This window comes from Mustelus asterias, chromosome 26, assembly GCF_964213995.1.
Source record: "Mustelus asterias chromosome 26, sMusAst1.hap1.1, whole genome shotgun sequence".
NCBI classification, from domain to species: Eukaryota; Metazoa; Chordata; class Chondrichthyes; order Carcharhiniformes; family Triakidae; genus Mustelus; species Mustelus asterias.
Window position 1 is genome coordinate 1,844,634 of NC_135826.1, and position 22,666 is coordinate 1,867,299.

Below are 22,666 nucleotides of genomic sequence, written 5' to 3' on the forward strand. Positions count from 1 at the left end.
TGTGGTGGAAACATCTTTGCTCACATTCTTTATCACAGGGAAGAAGAATTAACATTGTATTTATACATCAGAATAAATCAAAAATGCTAACATTTCAGCAGATTCAATGCAGCCCCCCCTAGATTTGTTTACTTATTATCACCAGGTTGAAGTCAACGGGAATCTGGGGAAAGTTTTCACTGGTTAGAGTCAGACCTGGCACAAAGGGAGATGGTTGTGGTTGTAGAGGGTCAGTCATCTCAGCTCCAGGGCGTCTCTGGAGGATTCCCTCAGGGTGGTGTCCCAGGCCCAACAATCTTCAGCTGCTTCATCAATGATCTTCATTCCATCATAAGGTCAGAAGTGGGGACGTTCGCTGATGATTGCTCAATGTTCAGCACCATTCACAACTTCTCAGATACTGAAGCAGACCATGTTCAAATGCAGCAAGACCTGGACAATATCCAGGCTTAAAGTTTTATTTATTAGTGTCACAAGTAAGGCTTATATTAACACTGCAATGAAGTTACTGTTAAAATCCCCTAGTCGCCACACTCCAGCGCCTGTTCAGAATTGGTCTAGACATATAAATACTGTGGTCACCAGTGCAGGTCAAAAGCTGGAAATTCTGCGCAAGTAACTCACCTCCTGACCCCCCAAAGCCTGTCCAGTATCTACAAGGCACACGTCAGGAATGTGATGGAATAGTCCCCACTTGCCTGGATGGGTGCAGCTCCAACAACATTCCAGAAGCTCAACGCCATCCAGAACTAAACAGCCCGCTTGATTGACACCCCATCCACAAACATTCAATCCCTCCACACACAGTGACAGCCGTGTGTACCATCTACAACAGGCACTGCAGCAACTCAACAAGCCTCCTTTGACAGCACCTTCTGTAATGTCCAAACTATGTTAGGGGTTGTGGGTTTTAAACAAAAAGAAAATAGATGTGGTTTGCACACTTAGATTCAAAGTAACACACAACAGGTTTATTCCAGGAGCTGTTGCCTGTACAGAGCAAAAACTGAAACTAAAAGGCAGCCTGTGAAACACCCTAAAGACACCATCATCAAGTCATGTGATCAGCACTTAAAGCAATCATGCAACCACTTAAATATATAGCACCTTCCAAACCCACAGCCTTTACCATGTCGAAGAACAAAGACAGCAGATACATGCAAACACCACCACCTGAAATTTCTATTCCAAGCCACTCGCCACCCTGACTTGGAAACATATCACCATTCCTTCCCAACAGCACTATGGGTGTACCTACACCACATGGACTACAGCAGTTCAAAAAGGCAGCTCACCACCACCTTCTCAAAGGCAACTAAGGATGGGCAACAAATGCTGACCTGGCCAGCAATGCTACAACTCAGTGCTGAAAATATACCCTTACGAAAGCTGATTGTATTCAACAACTACTGAAGCTGGATATCTGTAATATTGGCAGAAAATGCCAGAAACAGTCAGTTGCCATGGAATATTTGGGGAAAGAACATAGTTTTAGCTGTGAACCCTAATCAAAACATAGGAACATAGACAATAGGAGCAGCAGCAGGCCATTCAGCCCATCGAGTCTGTTCTGCCATTCAGTGAGATCATGGCTGATCCTCCATCTCAATGCCATTCGTCCACACTCTCCCCATATTCCTTCACATCTTTAGAGTCTGAAACTCTATTCCCTTCTTAAATATATTCCTTGACTTGGCCTCCACACCCTTCTGTGGTAGAGAATTCCACAGGTTCACCACCCTCTGAGTGAAGAAATTTCTCCTCACCTCAGTCCTAAATGGCCTTCTTCACATCCTGAGAGTGTGACTCCCAGCCAGAGGAAACCATGGAAACCATAGAAACGACATCTCTGTACCCAGTCTGTCCAGACCTGTCAGAATTTTATACTTTTCAGTAAGATCTTCTCTCATTGTTCTAAATTCCGGTGAATATAGGCCTCATCATCCCACTCTCTCCTCATACGACAATTCTACCATCTCAGGGATCAGTCTGGTGAACCTTCACTGCCCTCCCTCTATGGCAAGTAAATCGTTTTTTAGGTAAGGAGACCAAAACTGCACCCAGTACTCCAGGTGTGGTCTCACTAAGGCCCTGTACAGCTGCAGTAAGGCATCCTTGCTCCTAAACTCAAGTCCTCTTGCAATGATGACCAACATACCATTTGCCTTCGTTTGCTGTACCTGCATACTTGCTTTCAATGTTTGGTGTATTCAGACACCCACATCCCTTTTTACATCAACATTTCCCAATCTATCACCATTTAAATAATATTCTGCCAGTCTGTTTCTCTATCCAAAGTAAATAACTTTACATTTATCCACATTATATATTCATCTGCCGTGTATTTGCCAACTCACTCAACTTGTCTAAATCACCTTCCTCCTCACCACATAGCTAATTTTCTGTCATTTGAAAATATTACTTTTGATTCTCTTACCCAAATCACTGATGTGTACCATGAATAGCTGGGGCCTAAGCAGTGATCCCTGAGGGACCCCACTAGTCATTGCCTGCCACTTTGAAAAAGACCCTTTTATTCCTACTCTCTGTTTCCTGTCTGCTAACTGTGGTGAACCTTAGATGGTTACCACTATGAGTACTGAACCATAGATGGTCAGCACTATGGGTACTTGTAGATATGTTACTGTTGTCACTGTTGGGGTTAGGGTTGGGCTGTTCTACCTGTTGATATTGTTCTGTGGTACACTCCAGTTGGCTCCGCCTACCTGGAGGAGTATAAAGGTCACTGCACTGCCTGGTGACCCTTTAGTCTGGGATTGTATTGTTATATAGTATGCTCCAGTCTTGTTAGTAATAAAAGCCTTTATTTCCCGGGTACGATCTAGCCTCCCGAGTGATTTAATCGCGCATCACTAACCAGTTCCCAATCTTTGCCAGTATAGTACACCAAAATCCCATGTGCTTTAATTTTGCACACTAACTTCTTCATAGAATCATATGTGTGACTTTATCAGAAGCTTTCTGAAAATCCAAATACACCACATCCACTGGTTCTTACTTATCTACTCTACTAACTACATCTTCAAAAAACTCCAGTAGATTTGCTAAACATGATTTCCCTTTCAGAAATCCATGTTGACTTTGTCTAATCCAGTTGATATTTTCTAAGTGTTCTGTTATTGCAGCCTTTAATAATTGACATTTTCCCTACTACTGATGTTAGGCTAAGCAATCTGTAATTCACTGTTTTCTCCTTCCCTCTTTTTTTAAATACTGGGGTTACAGTTGCCACCCTCCAATCTGCCGGGACTGTTCCAGAATTCCACCACGACAGCTGGTGGAATTTAAATTTAATTAATAAAATCTGGGATATAAAGCTCGTCTCAGTAATGATGACCATGACAACTAGCAGCCATTGTCATAAAAACCCATCTGGTTCACTAATGTCCTTTAGGGAAGGAAATCTGCCGTCCTTACCTGGTCTGGCCTACATGTGACTCCAGAGCCACAGCAATGTGGTTGACTCTTAACTGCCCTCTGAAATGGCTTAGCCACTTGGTTGTCTCACCAAGGGCAGTTATAGCTGGACAACAATTGCTGGCCAGGTCAACAATGCCACATCCCGTGGAAAAGTAAAGAAGAGAAAGGAGTGATTATCAAAGAAAATTTGATGCAAGTCACGTCAAGAAAGCTTAGCACAGATGGCCAAAGGTTTGTTCAGAGTGGTGGGTTTTAAGAAATGTCAAAAAAGGATGTTGAGGGAATTCCAGAGCTTAGGGCCAATCACCAGCTACAGAATGGTTCATTACTTATAAGTCAATTTAAGCTGTCTTGAGGTAATGACAAGTGCAAGATAAATGTGAGTTTGTTCCTTTTTTAGAGCCTCACACCTCAGGTTACTGGAGTTTAAATTATTAGATTCTCTGTCAGTTTAAATTAAATCTATTCTTCAATGCAATTTCATTCAATTTGCTCTATTTCTCTTGGCGAATGCCAGTTCAGCATCATTGAGTAAAAGCTGTGCAGCTGCATATCAGTTTCCTAACGTATGTTTACAAATCATTTTCAGTTTCTATTCTTGGTTTAGCAAATGGCGGCTGCAACACCACAAGCGTGGTTAGAAGAGGAGCTAATTTGTTCCATTTGTCTACGGATTTTCACCGATCCAGTGATACTCAGCTGTAAACACAGCTTCTGTCAATTCTGTATCACAAAAACCTGGGACGAGGCTGTTTTCGATGCTTATCCTTGCCCTGAATGTAGGGAAGACTACAAGAAGAGGCCACATCTGCAAAAGAACTTCAAACTTGCGAGTATAGTCCAGAAATATAAAGAACAGGATCCTTCAATCTGTGCAGTTTCAAGCAACCCAGCCGTGAAAACCTGCCTGAAACGTGGAAATGCATTTCACCCCATACTCAGAAACTCTATCGAGAGCAGGGTGTTTAAAAACCGTCTTCTTGTTGTACCCACTGCAGACCTGTCCATGTGGAAATGCACAGAGCACCAGGAGCTGCTGAAGATTTACTGTAAGGATGACAGGGAGTGTGTGTGCACTCTCTGTACCCTCATCGGCAAACACAAGGATCACGACTGCAGGAGCATCAGTGAGGGGGAGAAGGAACTAAGGGTAAGAATGGAATATTAATAATTAGGGTGCGATTATTTTTCAATCTATATAGACTGCCGGTTGGTGTGTGCACATTCCCTCTCCTCCGGTCTGCAAGAGGAGGCTAGACTGGTTCCTGACACTGAGAATGCATTCTAGAGGTAGTAAGCAGATTTATAGATAACGTTTGGCCTATGTGTGATCTCCTGGACTGGTTTTGATCACCTGAGAGATTTCATAAAATCATAGAAACCCTGCAGTGAAGCAGAGGTCATTTGGCCCATCGGGTCTGGACCGACTCCCTGATAGAGTATCTTACCCAGGCCCTTCCTATCCCTGTAAATCCACACATTTCCTATGGCTAATCAATCTAACCTACACATCTTGGGATACCAAGGGCAATTTAGCATGGCCAATTCACCTAACCTACACACCTTTGGACTGTGAGAGGATGGCACGGTGGCACAGTGGTTAGCACTGCTGCCTCATAGCACCAGGGACCCAGGTTCAATTCCTGGCTTGGGTCACTGTCTGTGTGGAATTTGCATGTTCTCCCTGTGTCTGTGTGGGTTTCCTCAGGTGCCCCAGTTTCCTCCCACAGTCCAAAAGACGTGCTGGTTAGGTGCATTGGCCGTGCTAAATTCTCCCTCAGTGTACCCAAACAGGCGCCGGAGTGTGGCGACTAGGGGATTTTCACAGTAACTTCATTGCAGTGTTAATGTAAGCCTGCTTGTAACACTAATAAATAAACTTAAAACTTAACTTGGGGAGGAATTTGTCAGAGTAGTTATTTTCTTATTGGCCCTGGGTTTTTCTGGATTTTTTCTGCCTTTTTCAGGTTGCCATGGGTGATGAATCAGCTGCTCTTTTTCCTGCCTGTATGTTCCATAGAAAGAAGTATTTGTTCTATATCTTACTGCGGGAGAACTCCCAGCTCTTCCTCAAATGGTTCTATCTTCATCTGAATCTCATCCTACTGAGTAAAGAGTAACTTGTCCAAATCCTCACCTTTGGAAAGGCAGCACATGCCACATATTTGCCTTGGTAAAGTAGAATGTCTGGTGCACATTTTAGTCCTGGGAGTTAACTGCTGTTTTGAGGTGGTTTCCAGCTTCAAGTTTCATATTGAATTACAAAGTACATACAGCACTGAAACAGGCTATTTGGGCCAAGCAGTCCAAACCGGCATTAATGATCCAATCAAGCGTCATCGCATCCCCCCTCATCAAATTCTATAATCAAAGCCCTTTATTTCCTTCTCATTCATATACTCATCCAGTTGCCACTTATATACATCTAAACTATCGGCCTTAACGACTTCCTGTGCCAGTGAGCTTCATACTCTGGGGGTTGGATTTCTTGGTGACTATTTTATATTGATGGCCTCTTCCCCACAATTAGAACAAAGAATAAGGAAAAATACAGCACAGGAACAGGCCCTTCAGCCCTCCAAGCCTGTGCCGATCATGATGCTCTAACTGAACTAAAAAAACCTTCTGCCCTGACTTGGTCCATATCTCTCTATTCCCTCCCTATTCATATACCCATCCAGATGCCTCTTAAATGTTACTAATATGCCTGCTTCCACCACCTACTCTGGCAGCTACCACTCTCTGCTTTCCCCGCACATCTCCTTTAAACTTTTCCCCTCTCACCTTGAACCTGTGCCCCCTTGTGATTGACACTTCCACCCTGGGTAAAAAGCCTCTGACTATCCACCCAGTCTATGCCCCTCATAATTTTGTAGACCTCTATCAGGTTTCCCCTCAACCTCTGTCTTTCCAGTGAAAATAATTATAGTTTATTCAACCTCTCCTCATATCCAACACCCTCGAGACCAGGCAACATCCTGGTTAACCTTCTTTGCACTCTCTCCAAAGCTTCCACATCCTTCCGGTAATGTGGTGATCAGAACTATGCGCAATGCTCCAAATGCGGCCTAACCAAGGTTTTATACAGCTGCAACATGATTTCCCAACTCACGTACTCAATGCCCTGGCCAATGAAGGCAAACATGCTATATGCCTTCTCAATCACCTTGGCAACCTGTGTTGCCACTTTTAGGGAACTTGCATGCCCAGATCCCTCTGTATGTTAATGTTCCTAAGGATTCTGCCATTTATAGTATAATTCACACCTAAATTTGATCCTCCAAAGTGCATCACCTCGCATTTGTCTGAGTTAAACTCCATTTGCCATTTCTGTGCCCAAGTCTCCAATCTATCTGTATCCTGTTGTATCCTCTGACAATCCCCGGCACTATCAGCAACTCCACCAATCTTCGTGTTATCCGCAAATTTACTAATCAGACCACCCACATTTTCCTCCAGATCATTTATATATACTACAAACAACAGAGGTCCCAGCACTGATCCCTGCGGAACACCACTAGCTACTGATCTCCATTCTGAAAAACACCCTTCCACCGCTACTCTCTGTCTTCTGTAACCAACAGGTTTATTTGGTAGCAAATGCTATTAGCTTTCGGAGCCCTGCTCCTTCGTCAGATGGAGCAGATTTCCACTCCATCTGACGAAGGAGCAGTGCTCCGAAAGCTAATGGCATTTGCTACCAAATAAACCTGTTGGACTTTAACCTGGTGTTGTTAAAACTCTTACTGTGTTTACCCCAGTCCAACGCCGGCATCTCCACATCATTCTGCAACCAAACCAGTTCTGTACCCATCTAGCCAGCCCATCGCAAATCCCATGTGATTTTAGTTTTTGTACCAGTCTGCCATTTGGGACCTTGTCAAATGCTTTACTAAGTCCATATAAATGACATCCACAGCCCTCCCCTCATCAATTTTCTTTGTCACCTCATCAAAATACTCAGTCAAGTTGGTGAGAGGTGACCTTCCCCGTACAAAACCATGCTGCCTGTCACTAACTGGTCCATTTTCCTCCAAATGTGCATATATCCTGTCCCTTAGTATCTTCTCCAAAAGCTTCCCCACCTCTGATGTCAGGCTCACTGGCCTATAATTTTCTGGATTATCCCTGCTTCCTTTCTTAAACCAGTTCTCTGGAACCTTTGACCTGTGGTCAAAGAGGATGTGAAGTTATCTATTAAGGCCCCAGCTATTAAGGCCCCTCGTCTCCCACAGTAACCTGGGATAAATCCCACCCAGCCTGGGGACTTGTCTACCTTAATGCAATTTAGGATACTCTACGCTTCCTCCTTTGATATATTGACGTTCTCAAGAGCGTTCACGCACCTATCCTTGACCTCAACACCCGTCATGTCTTTCTCCCTGGTGAATACCGATACAAAGTACAAAGAATTAGAAACAAATTATTTCTGTCTACTCTATCAGAATATTTCACAATTATAACCAATGCTATTAAGTCACCCTTCGGCCTTCTCTTTTATGCTTTCCTGATAAATAGAACTGTGTATTTCTGGTATCATCCTGGTAAATCTTTTCTGCAATCTCTTCCGTGTCTCTATATTTTTAAAGACAAGAAATATATGTTGTAGTCTAATTGTGGTCGAACCAAGATTTAATTCAGGTTCATCAAGCTTCCCTGCTTTCCAATTATATCCATTTAAAAATGAACCAAGTTCTTGTTTTGCTTTTTTGAATGTTGGTACTTCTCATGGTTTGTCTAACTGTAGTCCGAGATCTTTTAGCTCCTCAACCCCACTTGGATTCTTATATTCATGGTACTGTAATCTCATTTTTCTTATCAACGTACCAAACATTTAACTCATGTAGAAATTTATTTGCCAATTATATGCCCATTCTACAAGTTGAATAGTATCTTTTGATAAGGTGTTGCAATCCTCATTATTGATAATCCACCTCCCCCCCACCCCCCTCCACCCCCACCTCACCACCCCCTTCCAAATTGAGCTTAAATTATGTTTTTGATTCCAAAGTCTAAATTGTGAACAGTAATCCTTATGGAAGCCTATTTATCATCTTCAGCCGCCCTCAATAGACATCCACAGGCCCACTCTCTGCTTTCTAGCCTGCAGCCAGCTATCCGTTCTGTTACTTGTCCCACACTGATCTTATGTCCTAGGACATGCCCTACCTCCCAAACCTCTAGATTCTTCTAAACCTGAACATTTCCCATTAGCTTTTAGATTTATAATTCTGAAGATATCAACAAAATAATTGCATATATTTAAAGTAAAGGATGTTTGGAGTAATAAAGTGATTCTATTCCAGAACATCATTAACAATCAAACAGAAGCCATCAGGAACAACATAGAAGCTGTACAGTTTGCCCTTGGAGATCTTCAGAGAGAAAGGCAGAAAATGCAGGTAGGTGGCTCCTGTTAGTGATTGTTAGAATGTAGAAAGCACTGCAGCCAGTTTGCACAAGGCAAGCTCCCAAAAACAGGAATGAGAGAATGACTTTTTAGTGAGACAGGGTCGAGAGATGAATATTAGCTAGGTCACTGGCAAGAACTCACTTGCTCTGCTTTGGAACTGTGTCCATCTAAGACAAGACTTTGTTTTAACATGCCACCAAATGACAGCACTTGCAACCGTGCAGCACTCCCTCGGTGGGTGTGTTGTAGTTCACTCAGGAAGTCCAAGTTACCGTGGTGACATGCAATTTTACACACAAGTTGTAGTCTGGAGCAATGGTTCGTGATGGTGGCAACTCCAATTTTCTTTCATCACATGCTGACTAGGAATCTTTCACACTCTTACTGCTGGTCATTGCGTGTGTTGGGATGACTCACAGGCTGTTACTCAACCCGTTTGGCCACTTTATTAATCCACTTTCCTTGGCCATCAAGAAATGGGGTGAAACCAAGAGCTTCCAACCTAGAGGCAGGGTCGTTACCCACTGCGCCACAAGAGTTAATTCAGCACAGTGCTGGAATTTCAGCCCAGATCTGGGGACTTGAACCTCTATCTGGCTCAGAGGTGACACCATGGAGCCATGGCTGGTATTTTCTGGATGCAGTGGTCTGGTGCTTACGTCACACAACCAGTCATCCTAAGAACACGAGTTTGAATTCCAACATGGCAGATTGCAAACTTGCATTCAGTTTTAGAAGAAATCTGGAAATAAATGCTGATTGGTGACCAAAATACTGTCAGATAACTGTTGAACCACCACTTGTATCCTTTAGGGAAGGAAACCTGCTGTCATTATTCAGCTTGGACTTTATATAATTTTAGTGCCATACCAACGTGGTAAATTCCTAACTGGTTTGTCTAAGTATCTGGGAAACCTACAAAAATGTATCAAATGTCTAGAAAGCTCTCTTCACGCAGAGAGTGGTGGGAGTGTGGAATGAGCTGCCGGATAAAGTGGTAAATGTGGGGTCACTTTTAACATTTAAGAAAAACTTGGACGGGTTCATGGATGAGAGGGGTGTGGAGGGATATGGTCCAAGTGCAGGTCAGTGGGACTAGGCATAAAATGGTTCGGCACAGACAAGAAGGGCCAAAAGGCCTGTTTCTGAGCTGTAATTTTCTATGGTTCTGTCACCACTTTCTGAGATGAATTAGCACAATAAATAGGGTCAGTCATACCAACAACATTGCAATTTAAAGATTAATTTTTAACAAATCAGAATCAAGAAAAGGACTAAGTTGAATTTGCTGTCAATCTTTGGGCATTGTTTGGATAAATGGGGCAGTAAAATTGCATTAAAATTATCCTCTAGAAATAGCCATAAGCCTCATTAAAAATCATTGGGAGACTGTCCTCCCACATTTAAGTGGGGTCAAATGGCAAATCTCCCATCTCAACCCAAATGCAAGCAAGGTGGTTTGGAAGATGAGTTTTTAGAATACTTTTATGATAGCTTCCTGTGGAACCAACTAGGAATAAAGTTATTTTAGATCAAGTATTATGCAATGATGCAGGACTGATTAGTATCATCACAGTAAAAGTCTTCTGGGTATTAGTGATCATAATACAATTGAAGATGAGAAACTCCAATCATAAACAAGACTTTTAAACTTAAACAAAGTCAATTACACAGGTGGGAGGGAAGAGTTGGCTCAGGTTGATTGGGTGAATAGACTAAAAGGTATGGTGGTTGTAAAGAGTGGAAAACATTAAAATAAGTAACTTAAAATGTTCAACAAAAAAGTATTCCATTGAAAAACAGAAGCTCAGTGACAAAAATCCTTCTGTGGCTTATTAAGGAGGTTAAGGATAATATTGAATTAAAAGAAATGCTGATAAAGTTATAAAGAATAATAAATAGTAAGTCTGTGGATTGGGGACATTTTAGAACTCAGCAAAGAATCCCAAGAAGTTGATAAAAGAGGAAAACATAGAATATGAGAGTGAACTAACTAGGAATAAAACAGATTGTAAGAACTTTTAGAAGTAAATAAAAGGAGGAGAGTAGCTAAAGTAAATTGTGATTTATTTGAAGCAAAGACAGGCAAAATTATGATATAGATTGAGGAAATGGCAGACATTGACAAATATTTTACATCTGATTACACAGAAGACAAAAGTTACATACCAGAAATAAATGATTAAAAGAATGAGGAAATTAAGGTAATTAATATCAGTACTGGAGAAATTTAAGTGACTAAAATCCAACAAATCCCCAGGACTTGGCGGAGTACACCCAAGGGTTCTAAACAAGATAACTGTAGAGATAGTGAATGGACTGACTACAATTTTCCAAAATTTCCTGGATTCTGGAATGGTCCCAACAGATTGGAAGTTAGTAAACTTAACACTGCTATTCAAGAAAGCAAGGAGAGAGTAAACAGGGAATTACAACCAGTTAACCTGACATCAATCATTGAGAAAGTAAAAGCATCTGGTTAGAACAAATCAGCATGATTTTACAAAAGGGAAATTCCATTTGACAAATTTATCAAGATTATTTTGAGGTTGTAATGAGTAGGGTAGATAAGAGGAGAATCAGTAGATGTAATTCATGTGGATTTGAGTGTTGTTGAAAAATCGAGACATGCTGTTAAAGATTTTACATCTTCCATCAAGGCAGATGCAAGAATACCAAATTTCAACGGGAACAAGTTATACTTCATGAGAAAAGGGTGCCGATTGGTTGGCAAATGGCCTCTTGTTGGTTGAAGCAATGCCATGGAGAATGAGCAATGGAACAGTTATTCCCCAAGCTTTTGTTTAAAGTTTTTAAAAAAACAAGTTCATCGAGCCTTTTCCTGCTTGGTGGAAATGGTGGATCCTGTCAAATGGTTCCCTGAACAAACTGGAAAAGTCATTTGGCAGAATGCCTCATCACCAGGGGCCAGATTCTCTGACCCTGCCTGCGGCTGGGATTCTCCCGTTACGCTGCAGTGAGTGGAGATTTGGCTGAATGCTAAATTCTCCATTCTTGTGGCAGCAACCACGGGGCATGAATGGCCTGAGAATTCTGGCCCAGAACTTTCAAACAAACATCAAGACATAGCTTGGCTGGTGGTGTGAAGGGCTCTCCCTATGAAATCTTTACTGCATACCCAGAGTTTCATCCCCTCCTCATGTTACCCTCAAGATGGCTGTGGACAGGAAGAAACCACTGTCCGCCCCATTCTGGAATGTGCCTTTGTAAAGATGGCCTGGAGAGAGATGCAGTCATTTTTGTTGAGGTTTATCCCGAGCAGCTCCATGACGCAGGACTCTGCTCTACAGTCTGTGTTCAGGAACACACACTGAGACAAACGATAGCTGCCCCTGAATGACCATTTACTCAGTGAGAGATGTTCTTTAGCCTGCCTGAAAGTCGTTGGTCTGGCAGTGTAAAGGGCAGTCAGTGATTGTGTGGTCCAGACTGCCACATTGCAAGACCCAGGATTTGTGCTAAGGGACACCGACAGGCTTTGTGCAATGATCACAGAGGCTCAATGGGGAAAGGTCATTATCTAAGGCACTCCTGTCATTGGACAACAGGGCTGAAACCATAGGGATTAGAAAGAGGTGGCTAGTGATGTCATGCAAGGATTTACTTAATTATTCACCAATTTTATTAATGACTTAGTTAACACCAGACTGCCATAAATCCAAGTTTGCCAAAATCACAGGGAAATGTACAAAACTGGCAAACAGATTTCAACACTGCAAAGTGTGCATAGCAGTGATCTGTCCATAGACACGGTCCTTTGCTCATTTCTTCACGCCTTGTTGGTGCTGCATTCCTCTCCCTCTGTTTATAAGAGCCTCCCATTTTCAATTACAATGAGCTATTGGGCTACAGCAAGGAATACACGAGGTGGTTTTCTGCCTTCCTCATTTCTGCTTAAAGGAAACACAAGCCCTCTCCTGAAGGATCCAGCGACAAGCCTCAATCACTACCAAAATGCCACTGGTTCTGCCACATCTCATAACCCTGAACATGGGGTTCCTGCGTGGGCCTGAAGCAACTCACAAAAAGGGCACCCCGAAGTCTCAAACAGCCCCGCTACTCTGAAATGTGGGCTCATCCATTTTGGCCCACAATTAGAACTGAGTATTTTTGAAATGAAGTGGTCAGGTACAAAATCCAATCACCAAGGCTAATGGAATTTATAATTCCATTATAATTATAATTCCATTCCATGGGTGGCACGGTAGCGCAGTGGTTAGCACTGCTGCTTCACAGCTCCAGGGACCTGGGTTCGATCCCCGGCTTGGGTCACTGTGTGGATTTTGCACATTCTCCTCGTGTCTGCGTGGGTTTCCCCCGGGTGCTCTGGTTTCCTCCCACAGTCCAAAGATGTGCGGGTTAGGTTGATTGGCCATGCTAAAATTGCCCTTAGTGTCCTCAGATGCGTAGGTTAGAGGGATTAGTGGGTAAATATGTAGAAATATGGGGGTAGGGCCTGGGTGGGATTGTGGTCGGTGCAGACTCGATGGGCCAAATGACCTCTTTCTGTACTGTAGGGTTTCTATGATTCTATGAAATTAGAGTTGTAGAATATAAAAGCAAAGTCACCGTAGTCCCAGATGTTCCTTTTGATGGGGAAAGCTGACTGGTGGTGATTTAACCTAGAGATCATCACACCTCAGGCAAGGTTGAGAAGACAGGGCCTTCATAAATAACGTCAGCTGATGTGGAAATTGAACCCTCACTGTTGGCGTTGCTCTGCATCACTAAACAGCCACCCAGCCAACTGTGCTAACCAACCCCCAGAAATACAGACTATAAGAGGGAGGTGGTTTTGCTACAGCTATACAAAGCTCTCATTAGATCACATCTGGAGTACAGTTTGTAGGTCTTAGCTAATATATATTGATCATGAAAGAAATCGAGCACATATTCACCAGAATGTTACCAGGGTTCTATGGAGCATTATTAGGAGAAATTGCTTAAACTAGGTTTGTATTGCCAGAATAACCAGGGGTGATTTGATTGAAGTTTATGGGAAATTTGAAAAGAACTGATGGGAGTAGATTGAGAGAAACATTTTCAACTGGTGGGAGAATTAATCAGAGCCAGGTCAATCAGGATAGAATTTAGGAAAACCCTATTTAAGATGGTGGTAAAAGTGTAGAATTCTTTCCCAGTAGATGTTGGCTTAATAAATCATTTAAAATCTGAGATCAAGAGATTTTTGCGAGGGGAGGGTATGGAGGAATCTGGAACCAAGGCAGATGAAAGGAGTTAAGATACAGATTAGCCATGATCTTAATGAATGGTAGAAGGTGAAAATGGAACCTTGCCCTGTTCTAAGGTTCCCTTGTTGTAGCCTTCCCACCAGAGGAAAACATTTCCCTCTATCCACCTTATTGATTCCTTTCAAAACCATATGCCTCCATATCCTGGAAAATAATGATGTCTTTCAGAGTGAGAGTGTAAGCGCTGGAACTTGAGGAACAGAATGAGATTGTAACGGAAAGTGCCATGTCAGTGTTATTTACAACTTGATCCATTTCTCCTTCCAAAAGGATGAAATGAAAGAAAAGAAAATTAAAATAAAGGAAAAGAGTGATGTACTGAGGAAGAGAATTGAAAGTGAAGAGAGAGAAATCTTTGACTACCTGGACAGAGAAGAGAAACGCGTGATTGCAGAGATTGATGTGCAGATCAGAGAGCTCAATGGCAAAGACAACGATTTCAGGAAATGCTTGATCAATCTGAATAACTTCTCCAAGAAAAAAGGAATCTTCTTCATACAGGTAACAATTTCTGTTTCTGTAACCCAGAGGTAAAGGAAATACAATTGTTTATTTGAAGAATGACGGAGAGGCAATTTGGAAAGTGTTCCAATTTGGACACCAAATGGTGATTTGAACAGACTAGTGTCCTCTTGGAGTTTATTTTCCCCTATCTTTCCCCGAGATCTCAATGATGTTGGGATTCTTTAGCTACGTATTACAAACTTTTAAAACCCACGCTTAGAGACTCTTAAACATCATCCCCCGAATTATCCCATCTGTTCATTTACAGTTTTCAGCCTGTACAGTGAGTCTCACATTTCAACTTAGTTGCAGTAAAATGTAACAGTCTATAGAAGCGATTATGTCTCTTGAACATTTATGCTTTTTGCAGTTGCGAACACATGTGCTGGATGTTAATACTTCTTCCCATTTGTATCTTATTCCAGATGTTTAATTCTGAAGCTGACAAGTAAGTAGCAGATTGCTTCTTTTTTAAAAATGGAAGGTGTTGGAGAATCGTGTCCAATAGCCCACGCAGGCAGTCAGCTGCATCTGTTCCGGTTCAATAGTGTCTCTGCTCAGTTCCCTTTCTATACTTTCTCAATCTGGGCTGTTATCTCAAAACTCTACATACTGGGACATGAGTTAAAGTTAAAGTGAATTGTAATCGATAATTTCAGCAAATCAGAGTTGTATGTCTGGACTTTGCTGATTTGGCTGATAAGAAATAAAACAATTTGTATTTAAATGACACCAGGACATCTCAGTATCTTGCTGCTGTATGTAGCTTGTCCTGCTGTAAATCAGTGCTGACTTTCAGATAAAAAGTTAAACCAGGGCCCTGGCCAATCCTATTGAATGAACATAAAAAGGTCCCAGGGCACTAACTTGAAGCCGATTTGTGCCTATGATCCTGGGCAATATTTATCCCTGCGTCAAGATCACTAAAACAAATCATAGAATCATAGAATCCCTACAGTGCAGAAGGAGGCCATTCGGCCCATCGAGTCTGCACCGACCACAATCCCACCCAGGCCCTACCCCCACATATTTTACCCGCTAATCCCTCTAACCTACGCATCTCAGGACTCTAAGGGGCAATTTTTAACCTGGCTAATCAACCTAACCCGCACATCTTTGAACTGTGGGAGGAAACCGGAGCACCCGGAGGAAACCCACGCAGACACGAGGAGAATGTGCAAACTCCACACAGACAGTGACCCGAGCCGGGAATCGAACCCAGGACCCTGGAGCTGTGAAGCAGCAGTGCTAACCACTGTGCTACCGTGCCGCCCAAATGATCTGGTCATTGCCAGATCGCTCCCTGCAGCACCTTGCTATGAACATCAACTACTATATTTGTTTAAAATTAATGTGGAACGTGTTCCAGAATCTTGAAAAGAAGCATTGTACATTCCAAAATAAAGGAGTGTGAGGAAACGGTTTTATCTTCTGCCTGTAAAGGACTGACTTCTGTTGCATTCCTCAAAAGTTCATAAGCTTTTTGATTTGAAATGTGTTTGTGTGATTGATCAGATTGGGAAGTTTATCAAAACCGTTCGCATCGCTCCCAACTCCAGTCTTGGACACAACAAAACTACAGGAGCTGTCGTATTGGCTGCAGGAACAGGTGGAGAGGAACAGAGATATCACAGCCTTACTGTGTAAGTAGTGAAGCAATGGACTCTTCACTATCCAGGTTCAGTGTGAGCAATGGGCAAATTGGGAGGAGCTGTTCACAATTTTCATTCAAGTCAGTTACAAGGAATCTCAGTTAAGCTTCAAGCCATGAGTGTTGCCTTTTCTGAAACATGGTTCCAAAGAGTTTGACATCACAGATACACAGATCCTTGTTCAGTTCAAAACCAGCCGTAAATCACAGAACCCAAAACTGACGCTCATTTTTCTAGAAAAGAGAAGGCTTATCATCTTCAAATTATAAAGGTGTTTGATTGGACAGAGAAAACATTTTCCCTTGTGGGGGAATCCAAAATTAGGGGGACATGAATGTGAGCTATTCACTAATAAATGCAATTGGGAATTCGGGAGAAACTTGTTATCATGAGTAGTTAAAGTGAAAAGCATTTGATGCTTCGCTTGCAAACTTCTATCCCATTTCCAAACTCCCTTTCCTCTCCAAAGTCCTTGAACATGTTGCTATCTCCAAAATTCCTTTGCTGGACTCCTTGTTTGAATCCCTCCAATCAGGTTGCTGCCACTGCCACATCAGAAACAGCTCCATCAAAGTGACCAATCACAGCCTACATGATGGTGACAAAGGTAGATTTATCTGGATTGACCAATCATCCTCCTCCGATGCCTGTCCACTGTCATTCCAGCCCAATGGCACTGCACATACCCAGTTCTATTCTTATCCATCCAATCAAATCTAGAGTATCATTTGCAATGGCTTCTCCTCCTGCATTCTCATTTCTGGTATAAAAACAGAAAGTGCTGGAAAACCTCAGCAGCTCTGACAGCACCTGTCAAGGGACAAACAGAGTTAATGCTTGGAGTCCAATATGACTCTTCTTCAGAACTGAAGAGAGGGAGAAGTGTACTGGGTTTTATGCTGTTGAAAAATGGTGGGGGTTGGGGGGGGGAGAGTTGGTTTAGGGGAAGGTCATGGATAGGTTAGAGGGCAGAGGAGATTAAATAAAAGATGTCATGGAAAGAAAGGCAAGGGAGTGATAATGATAGTACTAAAGAACAAAGCAGCGATCCCGTGTAGGTGTTAATAGCAGAATAAAGATCAGCGCTTTCTGAAAGTACAACATGAAACAAGACACAGACTGACATTTGACAAAAACACAAATCAAAGTGGAGGACAGAGTTCATGGGCTATGTCGCTGAACTCAGTGTTGGGTCCAGAGGCGGTAAACTGCTTAGTCGGAAGATGAGGTGTTGTTCCTCCAGTTTGCACTGTGCTTCACTGGAACATTGCAGCAGGTTGAAGATAGAAATGTGAGTGAGAGTACAAGGTGCTGAATTAAAATGACAAGCGGCTGGAAGGATAAAGAACAAAGACATTTCTCTTGTTCCCCAGGGATCTATCCTGGCCTCCTCCTACTTCTCAACATGTTGCTCCTAGACAACAATATCCGAAAGCACAGCAATATATTCCACAAGGGACAGCACAGTGGCACAGTGGTCAGCACTGCTGCCTCACAGCGCCAGGGACCCGGTTCATTTCCGGCCTTGGGTAACTGTTCGTGTGGCCTGGATGGGCTCAAGCTTTTGGTCACCTGACCTAATTAATAAATAAATAAATCCCTCTGCTTCTTGCTTCTCCTCTTCCTCCATCGATGCAGAGTGGTCGTCACCTTCCTCCTCCTGCAGTTCCAGCTGTACAAGATGCAGCAGTGTTGGACCCTCACACTGGGCACCCTTGCTGGCGCATCCTGAAGGAGTCCCTCACCTCCATCCAGGTGCTTGAACCACACACCTTCAGCATTCGCTGGCTTACTCAGTGATAACCCTGTGGTCATGTAGCTTCAGTTATACTGTTCCCGGGAACTTGACAGTTTTCACCTGGGAGATTCAGAGGTTCTACAGATATCATCACCAGATCCCTGGAAGGAACTGAAGGTGAAGATATTCAGAGCTGTGCTGACCTTGATAGCACTGACATTGCGTGCTCACCTGGTCACTTTGGCAAGAGGTCTTCTTTCAAGAGGCTGCCCATGTCAGCAACAACCTGATGGAAAAGACTGAGCCCTTGAAGCAGTTGTGTTCTGACTTATTCCTCAATAACGTCACTAAAACAGGTCATTATCGCATTGCTATTTGTGGGATCTTGCTGTGTGTAAACTGGCTGCAATATTTCCTGCATTAGGACGGCACCCTGGGTAGACCTGCACCACATGGACTGCAGAGGTTTAAGGAGGTGCCCCACCACCACCTTGTCAAGGGCAATTAGGGATGGGCAATAAATGGCTGAGCCAGCGATGCCCACGTTCAATAAAAGAATAAACAAATACAGCGACGACACTTTGAAAGAGATTCTTGGCTGTAAAGCACTTTGGGACATTCTGAGTTAATGAATGTCTTTATTGCCGATCTATCGTTGTCCTGAGAAACTGGAGCTCGTCTACTTTCTGATGAACTGCTGCAGTCGTTGTGAGAATTCCAAGGTTTGAGTCCAGCGATAATGATGGAAAAGAAACCTAAATTTCATCAGCCCATCTCCTGTGCAGTTGCAGAGCAAGGTTTGATTTTAACATTAACACAGGCGGAGCCTTTTCAATATTCCCAGCACCCACATACATTTGTTTAAATGCAGGAATCTAAACACATGCCTGACATCCCGCTTTGTCACACATACACTAGGAGGAATGACCCAAAGCCTCATTGGTCCAATCAATGGCAGTCCCACCTCCTCAGAATACTTCAGCTTGTTGAAAATGTTAATGATTCCACACCCATCCTGGCCAGGGTTGGTTCCCTTACTCTGTTAGAAGCTGCTGCCAATATTTCCACTGAGCTGAGTCCAATGGTGCCAAACTCGGGAAGACCCCTGCCCTTAACCTGATAGAGGTGGGTGGGAAATCAGCCAAAGGCTCGATAATATGTGATCCTCCCCTCTACTAACCCCCTCCCCCACTAACTCATCCTCTCCATCCCCAATGCTCTTGGGGTCATGCCCTCAGGATGAAGGGCAAGAATTTACTTAGATTTCTGCTTTTTTTCCCCCACAGATGGGCAGACACCGATTCTGGATCCAATCACCGCCCATCCTCAACTGGTTGTGTCACTCAGTAAGAGGAACGTGACGTTAACTAGGCAGAAAACAAAGTATCCTGATAGTCCAGCACGATTTGACTGTTTCCCACAGGTCGTGTGTGTGGAGGGAGTGAACCATGGCCGCTCTTACTGGGAGGTCAAGGTTGCGGGAGAGTGTTGGAGAGTGGGAGTCTGTTACAAGAGCCTGAGCCGGAAAGGGCCGAGCGCTCAATGTTCCCTGGGAATGAATGATAAATCATGGAGTCTGTGTTCAGTGCTAGGCTCTTACACTGCACTGCACAATGGGAATAAAACTAAAATAACTGCTGGAAAGCCATCCAGAGTGGGAGTCTATGTGGATTTTGAGGCTGGAATCATCTCATTTTATGGTGTGTCTGACAAGAAACTAACTCTGTTCCATTCTTTCCAGGCGCAAACATTCAGTGAACCCCTCTATCCAGCTCTGACAGTGAATGAATGTGATGACTGCATTACCATGTGTGAACTGAGTTTCATGATGTCTTGAATTTTTAATATTTGAGCTTTTGTGGAAAGTACCCAGGAGTTTGCTTTCTTAGTTCTAAAGATGTAACCAAGTAAAACTTGAATGCTCTTGTTTCTGATCCTTTCACAAGTGGCAACAGTTTCTCCCTATCTACTCTGTCCAGGTCTCTCAAGATCTTGAGTCACTCTATCAAATCTCCTCTCAGCCTTCTCTTCTCCAAAGAAAGCAATTCTAACTTCTCCAATCTATCTTCATAACTGACATTCGCCACCCTGGAACCATTCTCATCAATCTTTTCTGCACTCTTTCTAATTCCTTCACATCCTTTCCAAAATGCAACACCCAGGACTAGACACAACTCCAGCTGAGGCCAAACTAGTATCTTATACAAGTTCAACATAATCTCCTTTCTCATGTGTTCTATGCCCCAATTAATAAAAATGAGGATACTCTCAACCTGTCCTGCCACCTTCAATGACTTTTGCACAGCCAAGTCTCTCTGCTCCCACACGCCGTACTGAGATGCACCCTTTATTTTACATTGTCTCTCCATGTTCTTCCGACCAAAATATATCACTTCACATTTCTCTGCATTGAACTTCATCTGCCACCTGTCTGCCCACTGCACCAACTTTTCTATGGCAGCCAGCACCCATCATTCTGAGAGTCAGTGGGGCAACGCATCTCTACCAACTCTGTCGAGCCTGCTGCCATTTTGCACTTGATTGAGTATTGATCAGCAAGACTCCCATCTGCCCTTGGATGGAAATCCTGCCTTGGAGAGCTGTTGGCCAGATTGCAAATTCCCTGGGAGCGGTGAAGGGGGCGGGTGGGGGGTGATCTCGAGGGGGTAGGTTGGAGATGGGGGGAGTGTAGAGGGAGAGCCAGAGCTCCCAGGTCCCTGATGGGAGGACATCCCAAATCTGAAGGGGCCTCCAGATTGAGGTGCCCCTGCCCCCACCTTCTTACTTGAGGTCGAGGGTGAAGACATTTTCTATTCAGCACCCACAACCAGCACCCGCAAGCCCAAAAATTAAGGCCAGATGGGAAAAGGTCATAAGGCCTCTCAAAAGCTTTAATAGAGGCATGGGTGGGCTTCCAGTCTGAGGTCCTGTCTGTCCCACCATAAAGGTTTATCTGGGTCAGGTGGGTGGATCCCGCGGGGAACCCCATCCATGGGATTTTATACTCCCCCCACCCCCAAGGTGGAGTTTATAATTCTGGCTGATGTCCTTTTGAAGTTCTATGTTACTCTCCTCATGGATTACACCTCTTGCAAGTTTCACATCATCTGCAAATTTTGAAATTGTGCCCTGTACAGCATGGTCTAGGTCATTGATATATATCAAGAAATGCAAGGGTTCCAGCACTGTACCCTGGGGAATAACATTCCAAACCTTCCTCCAGCCCAAAAAATATCCTTTAACCAGCACTCAGCCAACTCCCTGTCTATGTTGCTATTGTCCCTGTCATTCAATGAGCTATAACTTGTTAACAGCTATAACAGCTTTAAGTCTGTTGTGTGGCACTGTATCAAACGTCTTTTACCAAATACACCACCTCAACTCCATTGTCCTCTTTGTTACCTCTTCAGAAAAGAGACTCCAGCAAGTTGGATAAACACAATTTTCCCGGAATAAATTTTAACAATTTTGCCGCCTCCGTGTGGTTCCCCTTTTCAGGTTCCACATCATCCCCATTCCTCCTTTTACCACCCTCTTACTATGTATGTGCAGAGAGAAAATTCTGATATTCCATCTTATGTTGGCTGCCAATTTCTTTTCATACTCCCTCTTTGTTTTTACACCTCCCCTCTGAACCTTCTGTACTCAGTCTGGTTCTCAATTGTATCATCCAGCCGATCTCTCTCATTAACACTTTCTCCTTCATCTTTATCTCTCTGGTCATATAGGTCACTTGCTTACCCTCTCTTTCCCTTTCAAGGGATTATCCAGTGAAGTCCTGCCATTCCTCTCTTGTGAATTCACTTATCCACGCAGAAGTTTTTGTACATGAGATCAAGCACTGTGGGCCCAAATTCACTTTTTCACGGTTCTAAAAATAAAAAAAAAAAAAATAAGGAAAGCTGTATAAATAAAGTTGCAAAAAATGAAAGGTGGCTGTGATGTATTTCCTGCAGCAAACCTCATCCCACATCCCCATAGCCCCAGCAGTAACAATTCCCGTGACCCCCGACAACAAGAATTCCCGTGACCCCAACAGTAAGAATTCCCCATAGCCCCAACAGCAAGAATTCCCGTGACCCCGACAGAAGAATTCCCCTGACCCCGACAGCAAGAATTCCCATGACCCCAACAGTGAGAATTCCTGTGAGTCTGACAGAAATGTCAGCTGAATCTGCCTGTTCAGTGGCAAATCAATCGGACCCAGACCCTATATCTAGCTGCTTAGTTGGGGGGACGGGGGGAGGGGGGGGGGGGGAGAAGGGTAGGGTCATGTGGCATGACTCCCACATATCCAGTTGGTTTGAATAAAGGACATATGTTCCATTGCCTGGATTCATGAGATGGTTAATGTTACGACTACCAATAAGTTCAACAGAGGTTTCCAGGTCCTTTGGCCCTTTCAGATGGATCATCTCCATTGGCCAGGGACCTGGCCTTAGAAATGTAAAGGGATTTTATATAACTCCTGGGAATTTAATATCTGGAGTCACAGGAGCATTAATGCTTCTTTAGATGTAACGAGGTTGCTGCTGCTCCGAAGGCCAAAAATGTATTTTATGTGAATCATAACCATCATGGCTTCAGTCAGTTTAAACCTTTTGTCCAGTTTAAAACAGTAATTTTATAGATTAGCTACGATGAG

At 43.3% G+C, this 22,666-nt stretch overlaps 1 protein-coding gene across 1 annotated transcript; it reads left to right on the forward strand.

The window, feature by feature from the left end:
• The first annotated feature begins 4,051 nt into the window (after positions 1–4,051).
• Positions 4,052–21,894, forward strand: LOC144479718 (E3 ubiquitin-protein ligase TRIM39-like). Its single transcript, XM_078198748.1, has 6 exons — positions 4,052–4,591; positions 8,748–8,843; positions 14,398–14,628; positions 15,057–15,079; positions 16,147–16,274; positions 19,308–21,894. The coding sequence occupies exons 1-6, from the start codon at positions 4,052–4,054 to the stop codon at positions 19,856–19,858; spliced, it is 1,569 nt and encodes a 522-aa protein (XP_078054874.1). The 3' UTR covers positions 19,859–21,894.
• Positions 21,895–22,666: the final 772 nt, after the last annotated feature.

Excerpts from the sequence above, each read along its gene's own strand:
- LOC144479718 (XM_078198748.1), top strand. The coding sequence starts at position 4,052 with ATGGCGGCTGCAACACCACAAGCGTGGTTAGAAGAGGAGCTAATTTGT. Across the intron at positions 4,592-8,747 it reads AGGGGGAGAAGGAACTAAGG|AACATCATTAACAATCAAAC; the intron begins GTAAGAATGGAA and ends ATTCTATTCCAG. Across the intron at positions 15,080-16,146 it reads TTTAATTCTGAAGCTGACAA|ATTGGGAAGTTTATCAAAAC; the intron begins GTAAGTAGCAGA and ends GTGATTGATCAG.